At 48.0% G+C, this 21,416-nt stretch overlaps 1 protein-coding gene across 1 annotated transcript in view; it reads left to right on the forward strand.

Moving 5' to 3' along the window:
* The window catches only part of LOC146055213 (serine/threonine-protein phosphatase PP1-beta catalytic subunit), a 38,529-nt gene that overhangs the window by 10,987 nt on the left and 6,126 nt on the right, over nucleotides 1-21,416 (forward strand). Inside the window, exons 2-5 of the mRNA XM_083168219.1 lie at nucleotides 11,261-11,392; nucleotides 11,982-12,212; nucleotides 12,867-12,971; nucleotides 16,219-16,290. Coding sequence (XP_083024345.1) covers nucleotides 11,261-11,392; nucleotides 11,982-12,212; nucleotides 12,867-12,971; nucleotides 16,219-16,290 — 540 coding nt within the window. The remainder of the gene's footprint in view (nucleotides 1-11,260; nucleotides 11,393-11,981; nucleotides 12,213-12,866; nucleotides 12,972-16,218; nucleotides 16,291-21,416) is intronic.

The following is a 21,416-nucleotide window of genomic DNA, read 5'->3' on the forward strand; positions in this document are numbered from 1 at the left end:
TTATTAATCTTTGAGGCTGGCTTATAGCTCGCGTGTTGCCTGAAATTGGCGTAGGCAGCCATCGTGGTTCGGAAACGTCAGGAACATGGCGGAACAGTTGGCTTAGTGGTTATCTTGTCTGGCTCGCGGAGCGGAGGTCATGAGTTCTATTAGCGGCTATGGCCAATCTGTGTGGAGCTTGTATGTTCTCAGTGTTTTGTGGGGGTTTCCTTCTGGAACTCCGGATTTAACTAGAACGCTTTGTGCGTTTAGCCCGTTCTATGGGCCCTGTCATTACAGATGGATTCTCCGGCTAATAGAAGTTTGTGGTCCCATGTGCCGGACACCTACCAGTCACGCCGTACCGCGGCTCACACCCAGAACAGTGAATTACTTCCCTCTGCGTTACAGTATATGGCAAATGTATTGATATTGAGGGTTCGTATGGACTGGCGCTAATAACTGTGGAAACAAAGTCTTTCAACCAACTTCTGTATCTGCGTTTTCTGCTTTTGTGCGTTATTGGGAACGTTGTGTTCCAGTGGCTCTGACTCACAACAACGCAATGGAAAACATAATTCCAGGGATGCAGGTAAACACGTGGAAACACTTCTGGCCTTGAACAAGGTAATATCTGGCTTTGTCAGGCTCTGATTTAAAAGGAAAAAAAAATCATTTTGTACTCAGTAACATGAGTGTTGTGTGGGATTTGCGCCCTTGTTCAGATGCATTTTAACCCTTAACACCTGTTTTATGTTTGTACAGTAACTCTCCAGCCCAGTAGAAGTGACTGCAGCCTCAGTGTCTGCGAGACCCCTGCGGTTCTGTTACTGTAGGTCAGGACTCGACCATTAAAAAAAAATATATATATGATCCAGAGTGAAAGTGTAGGAGCCAGACACAAAAGTTCAGCTTACCTACATGGATTACCCCTCTCTCCCCACCGTTACCATGCTCAATAACTGGAACAGCCGGGAAGAGCCTCCCCACAGTTACCATGCTCAATAACTGGAACAGGCGTGTGGCAATTTAAAAAAAATCGAGGTGGCTCGCGAGCCAATCAGGAGCTCCCGAACCACAAACTCCGATTCGCTCGCAAAGCATCTTGAGATTGGAAATAGCCGCACTGCAGACCTGCTCTGATACAGCCGGGTGGGTTGTGCGCCACTCTGCCCGTCACAATCTGCTTCCTGGTCACCAGGAAGCAGAATCTGGTCACCATCGCGACCTGGCCCCCCGGTTTTTAACGAGCACTGCTGCAGGTAGAGGGAGTAGTCTTTAGGTGTAGGCAAATGCTGTTTTTAGAAAGCTGAGCTCACACCGTACCCTAAGGTTTGATCTAGGACTTTTATTGGCAAATGTGGTCCTCAGACGCCCCAACAGTCCAAGTTTTGGGAACATCCCTGCTTGTGCAAAGATCTTAAACTGAATGAGATACTAATTAATTCACCTGTTCCTAAGCATGGATATCCTTTGAACTTGATGGCGGCAGTGATCGGTAAGCGGAAGGTGGGCCTGGACGATGCGTATAACAGTTATGTAATATTGCTGCATGCCCCGTATGTATATTAGGTAAAGGTGACTCGCCCCAGGGAATACGCTGGTAATGTTGCTATGTAACTAGTTCCCATTGAAGTGCCTGTGAATAGCTCATTGTTCCCAGGCCTGCCATGTACCGTGCATTTCCTGCCATTTAGGGGAATTTACAGTCTCTCGTGCGCTGATTAAGCTGCTGCTGTTACAACACAAACCCAATGAATGTTAAGCAGGACGTTTGCAGGCAGCGCGTTATCCCAGCTGGAAGAAGTAATGTTCTCAAACATCCCGCCCACCTTACTATATACCACTTTACAGATCAATCTCCATGTAGGACGTAGGAATTACCTGGCAATTTCAGAAATCAGAAGTTAATCTAAAAAGAAGAAAGCAAATCACAAAAATCAGGATGGCTACAGATGATGAAACAGGTCTGACATTTCCTTGGGCCAACGGGATTCGTTCTGACCTGTAGATCGCATAACAAATGTTGTGATTTGGGTTATCTGGGATCCTATAGGAACGGTGCATTGGGAAGGTGCGGGTGTAGCAGATCAATTGAGTCTAGATGGACAATGATGTGGTCGAACGCATTTAGCTAGATACATAAAGATGGTAGACAGCATCTAGATTAAGTAACAAAAGTTATATGCGAATGTTAGATCGACGGGGACGTGATCGATTACTAGGTCGACATGGACACAGAGACCTGGTCAGTCACGTGGCTCGCTATGCTTGGGACACTATTAAAAGCCCTGTAATAAGCACTGGTATCTTACACCCACAGATCACAGGGGGGAGCAAGTGTGAGACAGGAGAATATGGAGACTGTATGATGGGGTTAAGGTTGGGGGTGGGTAAATAATGACCAGTTGTGGAGGCTGAGGGAGTCCATTATGATGATAACGGGGGGGGGGGGGGGGGGGGGTTGGTATGTATGAGACCTGGTAAGAGGATTAGAAAGGGGATCAATGGCATGGAGACTGAGTGGATAGTGATGGTGCTGAGTATTGGGTTCTAGCGAGAGCATAAATTCTCTGCTTAGGTCTTATCTCTGAAGATAAGAGCTGCCTATATGATCAGGCTACAGAAGGAAAACAAATGAAAGTTCTGCAGCTTGTACAACGTTGTAAATGTTTCCTAGACGAGGGTTCTGAGCGTTTACAGACTGTAGACTGAAGCCGAATCTTATTGCTGAACCTGCATTTCCCAGACTCCTCCATTGTCCACTCTTCCTATCTCCGGGTGTCTGAGTCCTTCCTCATTTTACTGATGACCCCTGTTCATCGTACATAATCCTGTCCTGGCCACTCACTAATCTCTCTGATGTACACCTGCAGTCCATTTCTATAATCCTAGAGGTAACAAGGATATGTAGACAGAAATGTAAGGTTGGATCCAAGTGGGGTTGGCCACTGGACTTGTAGCAATACCTAGAGTCTCCCATAATTCATCTGGGGGTGGAGCTTTTAGCCATGCGGCTCCGACTCTATGGAACTCACTTCTGGCGTCGGCGGGAAGTTTAGAATAGAAAGTGTGGCGAGCGCAGCGAGCCACCGTGCCCGAAGCGTGGCGAGCGCACGCGGACACGTTCACAGGTATACGCGTCCCCTCGCGGGCTTCACAGCTGTCCGCGTCCCCTCGCGGGGCTCGCTGCGCTCGCCACGCTTCGGGCTCGCTGCGCTCGCCGCACTTTCTATTCTCCACGCCGACGTGGATAGTGATGGTATGTAAAGGTCGTAGGACGCGTACCGCCGCTGCTCGCCACGCTTCGGGTTGGCGTTGATCGTGGGGTGGCGTTAACAATTGGGGGGCCATTTCACACTTCAAGGTGCCTATTTGGCCTCTGTGGCCCATTTAACATTGTTTCCTCTGGAAAATCGGGTCAATTGGGACATTTAACATTGTTCCCTATGGGAAATCGCGGGCGTCGGTCGCATCGAATGCTTTTATTTTGGTCGCATGCGATGCGACAGACGCGATGCGTCTAACGGGCGCCCTTCTAGGTAAAGAGTACCGCCAAATCTGCAAAGTATTAACCTGTGTTTGACCACCGTCCTCTAATAGAAGTTCCAAGTGGTTATTTAGGTCTTCTTGGTCTGATTGCCCTCCGATTATGATGTGTCATTTGACTGTTTATGGCAATTGCTATTGGATGTTGATTGGAACTGGTTGGCGGATGCGCACCCGCTATGGACACCAAATCTGGTTGTGCGGCCGATCAGAGCATCCGACAATTACGCCAGACTGGTTTAGTCTGTCCTCTGGCAATGCTGCTCGGGCTAGGCTGTCATACTAGTCACCATTTCTCACAAATCTCTTCAAAGTGCTAATGCGTAACTTCCCCTTTTATGTGTATTGTATGGATCCTATTCCCTCACATCACCCGTATAAAGGAATACCAAGATGGACTTCCTCCACTGTATACTTTACAGCTGTAAAGAAGTGGCTATGTTGTATGGTGCTCTAATAAGGGATTTCCACACCTTGGTTATTGCTGTCCCACCGAGCCATTGTTGATCAGAGGCTGCGGCTGGTTCTCGCCTGTAACTAGATGAGTCCCCATGGAGTAAATCATAAGGCAGTAAATCCTTATCTGGGGCCAGAGCAGCTGCTGTAATGACCGGTGTAGAAGGAACGCTGCAGCCGCTGGTAACAGAAGGTGCTGGAAGCTATTATTTCATACAGTGTAAATGCAGACTGAAGCCCAGACACCGGCTGAAAGCAAATGACCTGACACTTGTAACCTTTCCCAGCTCTGCAGTAGGCAATGCTCACGTTCCCCAGTCGACCCGCAATTGTCTGTTTTTGTCGCGGTGGCTGGATTATGCCTGTATATTTCCTGGACACATTCAAGTGTACAGTCGTTTTGTATCCATGCAATGAGATAATCCATGCAAATAAAATGACATTTCCCGATTTTTTTTTTTTTTTTTTTTTTTTTTTTTTTTTCCCTCCCTCTCCCCTCTTTCTGGGCATGAAAAATATATATTGAGGAAGACTCTGGAAACTACGATCCACATCAATGGTCATGTGCTTGTTATAGTGACGGTAGTAAGGTCGGGTTGTATCCAGATGTAGAGGAATGGTTTTGGGCAGTATTAAAAAGGGACATTTCAGATGGAACGCTGGTCCGGGCTATATAGGTCCTGTTCAGTGCGGCGTGCCGCCAAACATCGCTGTGAAGCTCGACGGCACACATCAGCCACTCATAATAGGTTGTCCATTGCAGGTTTTCCTGCACACACCTGTTGCTAGGCAAACCTTGCATGTTCAGTTTCAGAATGAAATAATCCCTGCCATCGCGTAGGAATGAATCGCCCCTTACAGAAGCTGTGATAGATGTGGCAGCATTGCCTGTATGACACTACTCATCTGGATCGTGTTCCCATGACTCTAACTGTATGTAAGGTGCTCCTTGAGTAGCCAAGGATGTGGGGTCCATGCCTTATAGTCAGAGGTAGAAGCAGATACAGTTGACCCATTAATGCTGTAACCCAGGCTGTGTCTGTTGGTGCTGGAGTTTCATACTAGCCCCCACTCCTTTGGGTTATGGATCATTATGATGCCATTATGTAGGTTGACACAGACAAAAGGTTGACAGGGTAAAAAGGTCGATATGGGTTTTTCACTCTTGTGTAGCAAATGTTGACATGGCGTTCGCCATGCTTCGGCCACGGTGCCTCACTACACTCAGCACATTATTATATTCTCCTTCTACGCCCTAGTGGATGGTAGGGCATGAAATACCGCCTGTCTGCTCCCAAAAAATTGTGAAAAACCCATGTTGACCTATTATCTGTGTCGGCCGAATGTATGGTTACCTTCTGTAGTGTCGCCCAGTTCAGTCTAAACCTGCCAACCCTGTTTTGAAGTGATTGAGTTATTTACTGATCTACAGTATGTCTGCAGTCACAGTCCCTGTTGGTTTTGCTGTCCTGAGTGGGTGATGCGTAGTGGAAGAAGCAGTGGGTCTCTGCTGCTCAGCCAGACTGAAACGGGGATGGCATAAAGCCTGTGTGGCCTTGTTTAATGGTTCTGAAGTCTGTGACCTGAGATGATTGATCTTTGCTCCTGGGTAGGCAGCTCCCTGGACATTCTTACAAGGCCTCAGCCCTGCTCCTGTCACGTGCCTGTTCCAGGCAGTCTTCGCAAGCATTCTCTGCTGGCAGGGAACACTGGGCCACAAGACTCTGAATGCCACCCAAAACACAACTTTTATTTGTGGGTGCTGTTATCTTGTACTTTTAAGATGGTTGTAAAGAACCTTAAGCTGGGAAATTTGTTGTCTATTAAAGGTATTGCTGCGAATAGTGGCTTTTTGTGTCTTCTCTCCCCATCACTTCTATAAAGCACCCCCGTCACCCCCACTCGCTGCTGGCGGTCGCCTCTCGGCATGGGTGTACAGATTGGACACGGGCTGCTTGCGGAGATGGTTTTTCAGCTAGTAACATGTAGGGATGTGCAGATCCGGATCTCAAAACGGGATCTTATTAGCCATTAGCTGTCACATGGTTTGGCTTCAAAACCTTACAGATAGTCAGTAAGAGCCTGTTTTGAGATCCGGGTAAAACCGGATCTGCACATCCCTAGTAACATGCTGCATTATTGGCCTGGGGACTTTTAATTATTCTGGTTGCAGATCATGCCTCTTCCAGCATAGATGGGGGGGTTTTTTAGTTGTATGAGACCGTGTGCGTGGCATGTAATGCTGAAAGCATGTGTTAGCCATTATTGAGCTCCCAGTCCTGGGTGATCATTGCATGGATTTGTTCCCCCAGCTATTGGCTACATTAAAGCTAAGGTGCATACACATGGTACGATTCGTTCTTCGTACAATATCGTATACGATTTCCCAGGAACGTCTGGAATACGATATGACGTTACAGCTGTTCTACGCTGTACTATTGTACACTTTCTGGCTAGAATTGCGTTACATGTTTATCCGAGCAGCTCCCTCCCATACGAACTGCGGGAGGGTGCACCGTACATCGGATACACATGGTACGATATAATGCACTATCCTTCCAGTATGGCATCTTATTCACCATCGTATGGATTATTTCCAGTCATTCCCAGTTAGTGACAGAAGCTTGTAGAAATGTGGGAACTGTGTATATAGCGAGAGGTTTAACTGCGCATCTCTTATCAAGTTAATTGCTAATTAAGGAGGCTGCTAAGAAAACTATAAACATGGGCATTATTGTAATGCTAGGGGGTCTCTAAATGTGTGTATGTGTGGGGGATGATGGTGGTATATGTAGTGTACCTGCTGGTCCTACTCGGGGTCTGAAGATCTTTTAAACATCATTGATCTAAGGGAGAGTGTTTTGCCATCTGTACCCCATCGTTCTTCCTGGTCTCCAATGTTTTAGTCTCATTCTCCGCGTTCAACCTGAACGTCTGTTAATGCACTTGTTCAACTAGACCCCAGTGTGTGTCCTCTGCTGCTATAATACTGGAATCACATCTTCCACTTAATGCCTCATTATACCAGGTGAGGTCTTAATTCCTCCTTTTTATCTTCCTGATCCTGCCTATCCTTCCTCTGGTGTAGAGACTGGGGAACTGCGCTAACTACGGAGGGGAAGGGGCGGTGAGGTTGTTTCTCTATCCTGCCTAAATTGACGGGAGCTATTTGAGCGATCAGCCCCCCACCCGCTGGTAGAGATGGTCTGGTTCTCCCATACTAAGCTGCAGATAAGGAGCCCAATATCCCCCCCCCCCCCCCCCCCATAGAATATACAGTGTTAAGGCTGAATGTTTGCAGCTTCTCCCTTTGATTACATTTCACCCTAAATTTAGAGGGTTTTGTCTGCATTACTGCACTTTGCTAAATACTGATCCACTTACAGGAGGCTTAGGGGGAATTCAGTTCTCTGACCTCGGCCGCGCAGGTAAAGTGACCATAGCGGTTTGGTTAGCCATCCAGGACTAGCCCTGAGGAAGTACTTAATGGTGGCCATTGGCTAGTTGCAGGCAGCTAAATGAATAGCTCCTTACAGTAACTTGTTTCCTCCCTATGAACGTATTGCTTGTGTGTTTGTATCTGCCCATGTAAAGACGCAGGGACCCTTGAGACACAATTTGCTATCCCTGCCTTTGTGTGAAACACTTACACTTGGCCACCGCAGCCAATTGCTTTCTATGTAAACTTGAAGCAAGTTAGTGCTACCTGCTGATTGGCTGCGGTTCCTCATGCGCATGCAGCCCCAGTGAGTCAGGGGTTAAGAGCGCTGTGTACATCCTGTTAAGCGATTTGTTTCATTCTGCTGTACAACCTGTCTTGAGCCATCAGATCCTCTGTGTCCTCTGCATTTGTCCCTGTCACAGAACTGATTAATCCCCCAGACTGCCATCAAACACAGGTGTAAGCTCTCCTTGTGCGACAGCAGTGTCCTCCACCTCAGTCCCGGGGTATTGGGCATGTGACGTCATCCCCATAACCTTCCTTCCATTCTGATGGGGAGATTCATAGGCAGCTGGGTGTCTGCCAGATCTTCCCAGTGTCTAAAAATAGTCCGCCAGTGCTGAGAGCTGTGTGTGCAGAGGGGGCGATGTAGCCCAGGCGACCTGCTGACATTCACTTGTGGGTTACTACCCCTTGTGTAGGAGTTATATTGCGGTAAACCCTCTCTCATAGGGTCAGCTTAATATCAGAGGGAAATGTTGTAGATTCCGGCCTATTAATATAGGAATATTAAATCTTGCACTGTTGCAGGCTTGGTGCTGACTTTCATATTTTACATTTAAGCACTTGTATCCAATGTGCATCTGGTGTTCTCGTCTGGGATAGGGTGACGTCTGTGTGCTCCACCCCGTGACACAATGGGGTATATTCAGTTAGTGTCGGATCCCAAAGACAAGCAGGGACCAATCTCACTGGAAAGAATTTCGGAAATGAGATGTATGACCCCTCAGTTGTGATATAATACAATCTATTATGGATACTACCAGGAGGGTGTGCTGCCACTGGACATCAGATAATGGCAGAAAGACGATGGACATAGAAAGGAATGTCTCTGTGTGGCGCACCAGAGAAGAAGGATTACATAAAATATAGCTTTTAATTTATTATTTTCTAAAAAGGAGCGAAATAAAAACACAAATTGACACATACATACACAAACATGTATTTAAAACGGGATAAAGCTATCCCTGCAACGTGAGACCCCACTGTTGCCTGTACCTTCCAAATAATATTTATAATTTTAATATGACAATTTTTCAAAATAAATGCTTGGTTTTATACTGTTGTCTGTTTTTTACACATGGGCATTGGTGGTTCGCAAATATGTTTCTCTGTAGTGGGTATCACAGTTTATTTAGTTGACACTCACTGTGTCAGTAAGTCAGTAAATCTGATTATTTTTATTCCTCTGTGATATATCGAGGTGGTAGAGAATTTTTACAGTCACTGGCCGTGATTTTAATAATGTGTTCGGGGTTTTGACATATATACGTCCCCCGTAATGCTGCTGCTGAGGAACGAGACCCGAAGCAGACAGTGGTCTGTCTTCTGTATCTCGTCTCCGACGCAGTTTCTAATAGCCGCCAGAGACTTATCACGAAGGCTGCAAACGCCGGGGAACGGATACCACCGGGTGTGCGCCTAAGTTAGCTGGGCACAGAGGTCACGGACGTCAAGTGCCGCGCCTCTGGTTCAGCTACTACAGAGTGCGATGCACCACTTAGATACTATGCCCTATCTAAACAGATCAAAATGCATTCAAATTGGGGAAGGGAACAGGGGGTCACACGGAGTGTTTGGTCAGTGCACGCTTCGCTGGGGAGCTTCGTCAGGACCAACCTGGAGGGGTGGCCGGAAGCTGTTTAAATACCTGTGCCACTCATGAATATGCATGATTGGTTCATCAGGTGAAATTAACCACTCGCACCTGTGTGCGATGTCACACCTTTATATGCAATGGTCTATTTTTGTATCATTTCATTATCTCAGGGGTATGCAATCCCAGAGGCGTATGATTTGCTAAGGATCCTTTCCCGCATCAGTACACAGGAAATAAAATGAAATAAGATACAATGGATATCTCCCAAAGAACCTCTTGATTGTTGTATTGTCTATTTGCGTACACACCGGGCAATTTCGGCCTAGGGTACATACCAGGTGATTCCCATTTTAATTGCCCGGTGTGTACGCAAATAGACAATACAACAATCAAGAGATTCTTTGGGAGATATCCATTGTATCTTATTTCATTTTATTTCCTGTGTACTGATGCGGGAAAGGATCCTTAGCAAATCATACGCCTCTGGGATTGCATACCCCTGAGATAATGAAATGATACAAAAATAGACCATTGCCTATAAAGGTGTGACATCGCACACAGGTGCGAGTGGTTAATTTCACCTGATGAACCAATCATGCAAAGTACTATCGGAAGCAATCGCATGGTGTGTGCACAAAATGGGAATCACCTGGTATGTACCCTAGGCCGAAATTGCCCGGTGTGTACGCAAATAGACAATACAACAATCAAGAGATTCTTTGGGAGATATCCATTGTATCTTATTTCATTTTATTTCCTGTGTACTGATGCGGGAAAGGATCCTTAGCAAATCATACGCCTCTGGGATTGCATACCCCTGAGATAATGAAATGATACAAAAATAGACCATTGCATATAAAGGTGTGACATCGCACACAGGTGCGAGTGGTTAATTTCACCTGATGAACCAATCATGCATATTCATGAGTGGCACAGGTATTTAAACAGCTTCCGGCCACCCCTCCAGGTTGGTCCTGACGAAGCTCCCCAGCGAAGCGTGCGCTGACCAAACACTCCGTGTGACCCCCTGTTCCCTTCCCCAATTTGAATGCATTTTGATCTGTTTAGATAGGGCATAGTATCTAAGTGGTGCATCGCACTCTGTAGTAGCTGAACCAGAGGCGCGGCACTTGACGTCCGTGACCGCGACCTCTGTGCCCAGCTAACTTAGGCGCACACCCGGTGGTATCCGTTCCCCGGCGTTTGCAGCCTTCGTGATAAGTCTCTGGCGGCTATTAGAAACTGCGTTGGAGACGAGATACAGAAGACAGACCACTGTCTGCTTCGGGTCTCGTTCCTCAGCAGCAGCATTACGGGGGACGTATATATGTCAAAACCCCGAACACATTATTAAAATCACGGCCAGTGACTGTAAAAATTCTCTATCACCTCGATATATCACAGAGGAATAAAAATAATCAGATTTACTGACTTACTGACACAGTGAGTGTCAACTAAATAAACTGTGATACCCACTACAGAGAAACATATTTGCGAACCACCAATGCCCATGTGTAAAAAACAGACAACAGTATAAAACCAAGCATTTATTTTGAAAAATTGTCATATTAAAATTATAAATATTATTTGGAAGGTACAGGCAACAGTGGGGTCTCACGTTGCAGGGATAGCTTTATCCCGTTTTAAATACATGTTTGTGTATGTATGTGTCAATTTGTGTTTTTATTTCGCTCCTTTTTAGAAAATAATAAATTAAAAGCTATATTTTATGTAATCCTTCTTCTCTGGTGCGCCACACAGAGACATTCCTTTCTCTGTCCATCGTCTTAGTGTCGGATCCCTTTGTGGAAATGGATCAGACACTACCTATTCAATCAGCGGCCAAATCCGACTGTCTGATTTGTCCACTGCTGCTCACCCAGCCAGGACTGTCGCTCGGCAGGAGGATGACACCAAATGAGCTGCCGTGTCACTGTCCCAATCTTCTGTTGCAGTGCGAGGATGCCGCCCGGGGAAGATTGTGCAAATGACGGAAGCAGAAGTCCGGGGACTCTGCATAAAATCCCGGGAAATCTTCCTCAGCCAGCCCATCCTGTTGGAATTGGAAGCCCCACTAAAGATTTGTGGTAAGTTGTCAGCCAGCAGAAGCTGTATATACGAGAGGGTCAGGAATACATTGCTTATAGCAGGCTGACCTCAGCCCGGGGTATGGAGGTGGAACACTTGCTGATTTGTATCAGTATATATGTAGTTTCAGTCTTCCACCTCAGCATTCCTAAATAATAAAAGTATTAACTCCCGCCCATTGCAGGCACAACTACTTCTCCCACACCTCTAGGACAGTGCGGTGTGATGCAAGTCATAAAGCTGCTGTGACATCATTGGTCCCTGCCTCTGTCTATGCATCCACCAATCCATTCTGTGTAGGTCTACAAAACTGTCAGTCACTCTCTGGCTGCTCAGTTAGAGAAGCTCCACCCTCCTTACTTGGCAGCCTGTGTGATGGGTGAAGCAAAGCATGATGGGCATGTGAAGTATAAACACTGGGTATTTTATGTATAATACAGACTTTGATATGTTAGTAGCACTACGCATTACACCCACTACATGCAGTGATATTGAGGGAACAGGTGGCAGGCCAGCACTGCTTCCAGTGTAAACTGCATATATACATTTATTGTGTTCATAATCTAAACTTTATTTCTGTCCTCACAGGTGACATCCACGGGCAGTACACGGATTTGCTCCGGTTGTTTGAATACGGGGGCTTTCCTCCAGAAGCTAATTACCTCTTCCTGGGGGATTATGTGGACAGAGGGAAACAGTCCTTGGAAACAATCTGCCTGCTGCTGGCCTACAAGATAAAATACCCAGAGAACTTCTTCCTTCTCAGAGGGAATCACGAGTGTGCGAGCATCAACCGTATCTACGGCTTCTATGATGAGTGTGAGTCTCCGCCCCATCGTGTACACTCTCGGGAGCTTTCATACAGAACAATAGAAGTTTCTGAAACCTAAAAGTTCTCCAATAACGTTTTATAACTGCCAGTGTAAAGCTGGGTACACACCGTGCGAATACACACTGACTAACACTGTCCCGTGACATCACCCAGACCCCAGAATCTCTCGCAATCTAATCAAATTTTGACTGCATTTTCAGATGGTCATTCATTAACGATATAGGGGGCAGTCAATATGGGATTCCGACTGTCGGAACATCCTGACATTCAGAATCCCAGGCGGTTGTCATCCCGCTCGACAGGAACTAGATGGTTGGAATTCAATATTCCGAGCGTCGTCAAGTCCGAGGTTTGGCAAAAACTGCTGCAGATTGTCGGAAAACGGCGGTGAATTTGCCAATCCGCGGCACTTTCCAACTAAACCGATCCGACTTGTTTTAAAATCTGATCTGTTTTGTCAGAAACTGCCTTCAATGCTGTCAGAAACGGCAGCATTGAGTAAGCGGGGTGGGGGGGAGGCGCTATTTGGTTAACAAATATCTTGGTGTGTATCCAGCTTCTGTTTCCATACTGCGCGATAATGTTTTGTATCTTCATGTTCTGTGTGTCTGACCTTTTTCACCCTCTCCCGTGTTCTCTAGGCAAACGGAGGTTTAACATAAAGCTGTGGAAGACTTTCACTGACTGCTTCAATTGCCTCCCTATTGCCGCCATTGTAGATGAGAAGATTTTCTGCTGCCACGGAGGTAGGGATGGTGGTAGGAAGTATGTTGCGTAGGCCATCCGGGCCATTACATGGGTTTCTTTTAGCTGAAATGCGTGAAAAGCCACCAATTTAAGCACTCAAATGGCACTTTTTACGGCGCACCCATTACTTTAGTCAGGTTTAGCCTCTATGCACGGCGAAATCCGACCATAAAGAAAAATCAATTGAATAAATCCCCGCGATCTCCCATCACTACAGACGGGAGATCGGGTGCGATCTAATAGATTGCGTCACTGAAATGAGTCTTCCCTAATTTACCTACTTGTACTGGGCAGGTGAAAGCTGATTGGTTGGATAATGTCATTTAACAGTTGATCTGGCCAGAGCAGATAATTACCCGTAACATCACATTTAGGCTCTTATTCTGGTTCATTCGCAGAGGCCGCTCGTTCGCATAGGGACCGATGTTTTGCCGGGTGCACGCGCCCAGCCTTGCAAGCGGGGAGCCGGCCTAGGTCATTAGCATATGTGAACGACCAGCGTTTCATAGGCTTACACATGCTAATGCATCCGTGACGCACGTGCAGGGGGGCGGACAGCTGACATACTAGAAATAAGTCAACCAGAATAAGGCCCTTAGTGCAGCCCTGGAGATAAACACTGATCGGTATTTAAACTCTAGGTTGGTATTTATATCGGAGCTGGGGAAAGCACTGGAATCCTTCCTGTCTGATGCACAAGTGCAGGGTATCGCAGTGTGGATTCCAGAGATGGCTATTCCTTTATGTTGTGTGTATCTCTTTTAGGTAAATAGTTTGTTTTATGTGTTATGTTTTGCCTCCTACATCCGGTTACTGGGACACTGTGTGCGAATGGACCTGCTAGACCGGTTCCAAAAGTACGGTCTCGTGCTCGATGATTTCATGCTAGGTCTTCTACTGACATAACTCTTCACACCACAGAACGCACAAGGGGGACAGTTTGTAAAACGGTTACAGTAGTGTGCAAGGAAAAAATGTCTAGCACCTAATGGGACAGAATGAGTGAGGATAAGGCGGTTATTCAATGGCCGGTCCATGGCGAAATAGCGTTGGTTTTTGTAGAAAATAAACAGAGTTGAATGCAGTCTATTGAGTGTCTCATTCCGCAAGATTGAACACACACACACACACACACACACCCCCCCCCCCCCTAAATCACAATCATGTCATGTCATATATCATGGAATGATTGTTACATACACACACACTTTTCCGTTGTAGCATCCATTGCCTGCATCTTATGTGGCTGGCTGAGGTGCATTCTGGTTACACAGGAACCGGTCAGCGAGCCACCGTATGACAAATGCTCGCAGATTGTGTAAGCGGTGATCTTCCAGCCGCCTGGAGAAACATTACTGTATAGCAGATGGAAATGGCCACACAGTTATACATTAGCCACCATTGCGTGATTCATGGTGATTGCAGCAAATCATTCATTTGACCAATTGATTTTTTTTCTTACTCAAGGCCGTGTGTTAATGCTAGGGTGTGCTGGAGAGCTTCCGGGAGCTTACTGCGTATGATATGAGGGAACGGAGTGCCCTGCTGAATTATAGTACTGTGCTAATCAGAGCCTCCCATCACAGAAGCCTTCTGAGCCTGTGCAGGGGCCAGAGATGTGTGTGCGCAGGGACTGGTCTTCCCTCATCCTCAGTAGAACAGTTTGCGGTCATTGTGTTATGTAGAGCGAACGCCTGATCTCAGGTAGTTCTAACAGACCTGTGGAGTGGGATCCGTGATATAAATAAAGGTGGAGGGGTGTTTGGCAATGCTCTGTGCCCACGTTAGGGTGAACAGGGCGTTGTTTGGTAAAATAGGGAACATGGCCTTATATTTGTATCTTTTGGGGGCACGCCCAACACAGAGATTTTGGACTTTGCCCATGCTCTCCTAACACTGAATAGATGTCATGCACTTGTGCAAGTTTTCCCCCACATGGGCATTGCGGCACACGTGTGGAGGTGGCAGAGGACGTCATTGTTGTCATTGTCATTTTTGTCATTGTAAAATTAGGCAAGGTGTGGCGCCCTACTCTGCCACATCTCACTATATGCGTATGTATTCAGCATGGCTATATGTCAGTCGGCTGCTCTGGGACGTGGAATTTACTGGTGTCTTACGGTCCATGTAGGTGTCGGCTATAGTGTGACCTCTCTATGTGCCTGTTCTGGTGTCTTACGGTCCATGTAGGTGTCGGCTGCAGTTTGACCTCTCTATGTGTCTGTTCTGGTGTCTTACGGTCCATGTAGGTGTCGGCTATAGTGTGACCTCTCTATGTGCCTGTTCTGGTGTCTTACGGTCCATGTAGGTGTCGGCTGCAGTTTGACCTCTCTATGTGCCTGTTCTGGTGTCTTACGGTCCATGTAGGTGTCGGCTATAGTGTGACCTATCTATGTGCCTGTTCTGGTGTCTTACGGTCCATGTAGGTGTCGGCTATAGTGTGACCTCTCTATGTGCCTGTTCTGGTGTCTTACGGTCCATGTAGGTGTCGGCTATAGTGTGACCTCTCTATGTGCCTGTTCTGGTGTCTTACGGTCCATGTAGGTGTCGGCTATAGTGTGACCTCTCTATGTGCCTGTTCTGGTGTCTTACGGTCCATGTAGGTGTCGGCTATAGTGTGACCTCTCTATGTGCCTGTTCTGGTGTCTTACGGTCCATGTAGGTGTCGGCTATAGTGTGACCTCTCTATGTGCCTGTTCTGGTGTCTTACGGTCCATGTAGGTGTCGGCTATAGTGTGACCTATCTATGTGCCTGTTCTGGTGTCTTACGGTCCATGTAGGTGTCGGCTATAGTGTGACCTCTCTATGTGCCTGTTCTGGTGTCTTACGGTCCATGTAGGTGTCGGCTGCAGTTTGACCTCTCTATATGCCTGTTCATAGGTGACTGCTGATGGAAAGTACAACCAGTATTTAATACCGTTTGATAAGCTGTTTTTTTCCCTCTATATCCCCAATGTTCGTTGCTCTGTCATTATCGCTGCTCATCACCACCTGCTAGCAGGGTGACTAATGCTGTATCCAGCGCTGGGCACTGGTGCCAACTCACAAGCATTAGTAGCTGTACTATTTGTAGCCTTCCCTTGTCCCCGGGGACCTGACACCACTTCATCATCTGGCAGAGACCCTGGTCGGGATCACTATTTGTCCTTGGGAATATCAGCCATTACAAATGCTATAATGAAGTTTCCTATGTGCACCTAAACATGTCTTGTAGTCTATATGTAATGACTGCTTTCCTCCCTCCAGGGCTCTCCCCCGATCTCCAGTCCATGGAACAGATCCGCCGAATTATGAGGCCCACAGATGTCCCGGACACAGGTACGGTGACCTCATTCCTATAGATGAATGTGACTGGGTGAGTCCAGAGCAATGTTGGTGCAACCAAGTGAGCAGTTTCTAGTGACTACCTGTCCGCGGCCTTATCAGACTGTAAGCCAATGACAGCAGGGGAGGGCATATTGGGGATACACACTGAGCGATCCAGTCTATGATGTTCTGATTCAACCAGAGACAACATAGTAAGGACTGCGCCCGTGGACGTGGGTGGTCTATTTCGTATGGAAGAGCCTTTGTATATTGGTGCAGGAAGGGCCTTTATCTCATGACTAGGGTGGCCAATCCCAGGGTCAGAATCTGTTGGATCCCCGGATTTGGCCCCAAAAACACTGGGATTTCAATACCAGGATAGGGGTTTCCAATCCCGGGATTAGACTGCTCGTGCGCAGTCTAATGTCGGCCAGCGTCTGAACACTCGCTCAGACGCTGCCCAGCAGTTCCCGATGCCCGGCCTGCGGCTCTGAGCAGCGTGGCGGTCGGAGGTCACGCTGCAGGCCGAACAGTTGATCCGCCCACAGCCTTTTGCTCCCCGGCCCTGCTCCAGCCGCCCACCAGACAGTGACACATCTCCGCAACGCTCCCCGCCCGGCTCCGCCAGCACTTCTCCCGGTGCAGGTAAATATGCTGGGAGGCCGGGGCATTTTTTTCTTTTTATTAGGAAAGGCAATGTCTGGATCCCTGGAATCCCGGTGATTGAGCATTTTTTAACCCCGATTTCCGGGAATGAAAAAATGCCCCGGGATCGGCTTCCCTACTCATGACCAATTCACTGACTGGTAAAAATAGATTGGAAGCCCTTCTACACACCGGTATCTGCAACTGCAATTTGTGGATGGCATGCGGGGGGGGGGGGGGGGTGTGTAATTGTTCTAGAGAATCTAATTCATATGACTTTCTTGCGTGCTCTACCCCCTGTGGCTGTAATTGGCAGCCGTCACACTGGTTTGTTTTGCCTTCCAGTAGAGGTTGAATATGACCGACCCGGCGTCTTGCTGCCTTCCTATAAACATCCTTTCTCTCTCTAGTCTCCTAGTTTGCACCCCATTCCCAGAGTCTGCCGCTGACCCCAGCCGCAGCCTCACTTGTGTGTATCGGGCTACGCTGGGAGAATTCCTGGGTAATGAGCCAGGTTTATGGTGGCCGCTGGGATGAGTGTGATTGGATTAGCCGCATAATGCAATCTCTACAAACAATTTGTTATTTCAGCAAATCCCATTAATTGCATCACAGCATAACACTATCCAATCAAAACAACAAAATGTTTAATGAGGCTGCACTGTTTATTACACTGCAGCACCTAGGGATACCAGGTAACATAATAGGTGTACCAGCGTCCGGGCACATCGGGAGCGAATGTTAGACGCTTGGTGATGCAAAACTACCATAGATCTTGTGCGTCAGCTGGTGTGTTCTGCCACCTCCTTTATTCTACTATTTGTTAGTGATTATGCAACAGGTTTGATAGATTCAGCGTCTTGACAGGTTAGCCATACATATAGGCAGATGGTACTGGTATATCTGCATCGGCTATGCTCCTGGGCCACAGGTCAGCCATACATACAGGTAGATGTACCGGTATATTCACATGTGTTGCATACCCTCCAACATGACCCATTCCATTAGATACAAAATGCCCTGTTCCTGGACTTCCCTGCCATTGGCAGTTGCAGAGTTGGGGCTGCAGCAAAGTCCAAAATTCAAAAAGGGGAGCCACACCTACTGCCACACCAAACATCACTGCCCTGGACTCACTGGCAGTTGATGTGACCCCCCTCTTTGAATTTTGGACTGTGCTGGAGTCCAACCTCTAACTGCCACTGGCAGGGAAGTCCAGGAACAGGTCATGGGTCATGTTGGAGGGTATGGCGTTGCTCCTGGGCCAACCTGATAGGTCTGGGAGTGACGTTGTTAACATGTCGTCTGTACACAGTGGACAGTTGCAGTTAGTTATACGTCCTTCATTAACTGCATACTGCGGCCTTTACCATCCTGTGACTCTCCAACTATATACGTCCCGGCATGCCCCAACTGCAAAACGATTAGGGCATTATGGGTATTGGAGTTTTACAACAGCAGCAGTGCCACAGGTTGGCCAGGCGTGGCATAGTATGTACCCAGCCTTAGTGCTGGATAGTGCCACTCTAACTGTATACACATATAGCATATTATGCCTCTTATGCTTATTTGCCAATTCTGGGTAGAAATTGGCCCAACTCTGAGCTATGCTCATCCGCAGAAGCAGCAGACCTGTGATGGACCCCTTTCTATGTTTACACCAAGCAGCGCACCCCCCCCATCGCATACTAGTCTTTATGACTGGGCAGTAATGTCTGTGACCATGCAGTCAGTAATCAGGGCGGAGAGATGGAGGAAACATGCAGACGGACGGCAACCCATCCCAGCACTGGGTATAAATAGACAAGGGGATGAACGTCACTGAAATTCAAGGAGCCTGTTTCGGAGAGGGATTTATAGCTAGGTCTGGGTCCTATTTCAGGCCAATGCCTCATTACTGGGACTTTCAGGATAATGATGGCATTTTCTGAAGTTCCATATTGATGGTTTAACAGCATCTGAAACATCTCATTTATATAGGATTTTCCAGATGCTGATAACTAGATCTCCCATTACACACTGCAAGCCAGGAAATAGATACATAAAGTGTGATCTCTGTACATCTAAGGGGGCAGTGTGACGGTTCTCGTACATGGTGGGACCCACTAAGCAATGCTCCATGCGGCCCATGTCTTGGCCTGATATGCACAGAAAGCCCTGCTGCATTGGGATCAGGGGATGTTTCGGATGTAGTATTTGTATCAGTGCTTTGCAGTGCCGAGGGTTAGTGTGTGGCTGAGATTGCAGTGCCGAGGGTTAGCGTGTGGCTGAGATTGCAGTGTCGAGGGTTAGCGTGTGGCTGAGATTGCAGTGTCGAGGGTTAGCGCGTGGCTGCTCTCGCTGAGATGGCAGTGCCGAGGTTAGCTCGTGGCCTGCGCTCGCGCTGAGATGGCAGTGCCGAGGTTAGCTCGTGGCCTGCGCTCGCGCTGAGATGGCTGGGCCGAGGTTAGCGCGTGGCTAAGCTCACTGAGATGGCAGTGCCAAGGTTAGCGCCTGGCTGCTCTCGCTGACATGGCAGTGCCGAGGTTAGTGTTTGGCTGAGATTGCAGTGTCGAGGGTTAGTGTGTGGCTGAGATTGCAGTGTCGAGGGTTAGTGTGTGGCTGAGATTGCAGTGTCGAGGGTTAGTGTGTGGCTGAGATTGCAGTGTCGAGGGTTAGTGTGTGGCTGAGATTGCAGTGCCGAGGTTAGTGTGTGGCTGAGATTGCAGTGTCGAGGGTTAGTGTGTGGCTGAGATTGCAGTGTTGAGGGTTAGTGTGTGGCTGAGATTGCAGTGCCGAGGTTAGCGTGTGGCTGCTCTCGCTGAGGTGGCAGTGCCGAGGTTAGCGAATGGCTGCTCGCGCTGAGGTGGCAGTGCTGAGGTTAGCGTGTGGCTGCTCGTGCTGAGATGGCAGTGCTGAGGTTAGCGAATGGCTGCTCTCGCTGACATGGCAGTGCCGAGGTTAGCGTGTGGCTGCTCGTGCTGAGGTGGCAGTGCTGAGGTTAGCGAATGGCTGCTCTCGCTGACATGGCAGTGCTGAGGTTAGCGAATGGCTGCTCGTGCTGACATGGCAGTGCTGAGGTTAGCGAATGGCTGCTCGTGCTGACATGGCAGTGCTGAGGTTAGCGAATGGCTGCTCGTGCTGACATGGCAGTGCTGAGGTTAGCGAATGGCTGCTCTCGCTGAGATCTCAGTAAGAAGTGACTCTATGGGGTCTGATCTCTGACAAATGGATGTGATTGCGATGCATGGTCTCCGCGCAGACCCTCCTGTAAGCCTGCATGTCACTGCTAGTCTGATTCCATGGGCTGCAGCCTGCAATCACACCTGCCCGAGGTATAGAACATGCTGTGCTGTATGCTTGGAATTTGGGGGCAGTCTGTTTCCTCTTTCTGTGTCTCCTCCCGCTCCCCCTGGTCTATCTGATGTAACGTTCTATCTGCAGCCTCTGACAGCTTCTGACTCTAGTACTCTGCCCTATAGTTAACCCTGTGTCTATAAGCGATTTGTCTTTGCCGGGGTAGGCAAAGTCTGGCGCTCCGTCTGCTGTGGAACTATCCATCCCAGTGTTCCCCACCACAATGTTTACATCTAACAGCTAAATACTGGAGGGCATCCTGGGATTGTGTAGTTGCAACTGACGTATCCCTGATCCCTGCAGCGAGGGAATAACACAGAACGTCTTTCTCTAATCATCCATCGCAGGCTGTCTGTGTGTGCGAGCGCCCTGGGGTGAGCATCCCATAATCTGTTTGCTGACATCACATAAACAGGGCAGGTTGCCTTGGCAGCAGCGGTGTGTGAGTAATGTTGTTTAGCTAACACAACGTGGGTTTGTACAATGAAAGCTTCCATTATGCACTTTCCCCGCCGGCTGCCGCAGCGCCGTGGCCTGTGACCACACCCCGTGGTTGGGCGGATTAGTGATTGAGCCTGACGGCGTATTGTCCCTGGCTCTGCTCTCAGCGCCCAGCTAGAACCGTGCACAGGTTGGGATTACACAGCAGGACACGCTGCCATTTGTGGACCTTTTTAAGATGCTGAGATGAGCTCTCCGGGTCTTGTATAGATTGTAATGCACAGGGGGTGTGTGTATATATGTTAATGTAATTTATTGGGAGGGGTAATGAATGGACTGGCTGAGTGAGCCGCTTTGTAATGTGGAAATATCCTTATTCTAGTAAGAGTATAGTATACAGAGCGGTTACGCTGTCTCTCTGCAGCTCGGCACTTGTTTATATAATAAGTGATGTACAGTATGCTGTAGTGTTGGCTCTGCCGTAGGCCCCCAGTAGCTGCTGGACAATATAAAAAGGAGACCACAGTCTGTACTATACCCCTTTTACACCACAGCCGCGACCCGGATTATTGCTGCTCCAGTCCAGGCCGGGGCTTGGTGTAAAAGGGCGGGGAAAAAAAAAATAACCCGGGTCCTGTTACCCGGTGTCCGACCTGGCAAATGTTCAGGGTCGGACAGGGTCGGACACGGGGCTTCCCCGGAGTCAGGGGCTGTGT

Source organism: Crinia signifera, unplaced genomic scaffold (assembly GCF_055691185.1).
Source record: "Crinia signifera unplaced genomic scaffold, ASM5569118v1 HAP2_SCAFFOLD_358, whole genome shotgun sequence".
NCBI lineage: Eukaryota > Metazoa > Chordata > Amphibia > Anura > Myobatrachidae > Crinia > Crinia signifera.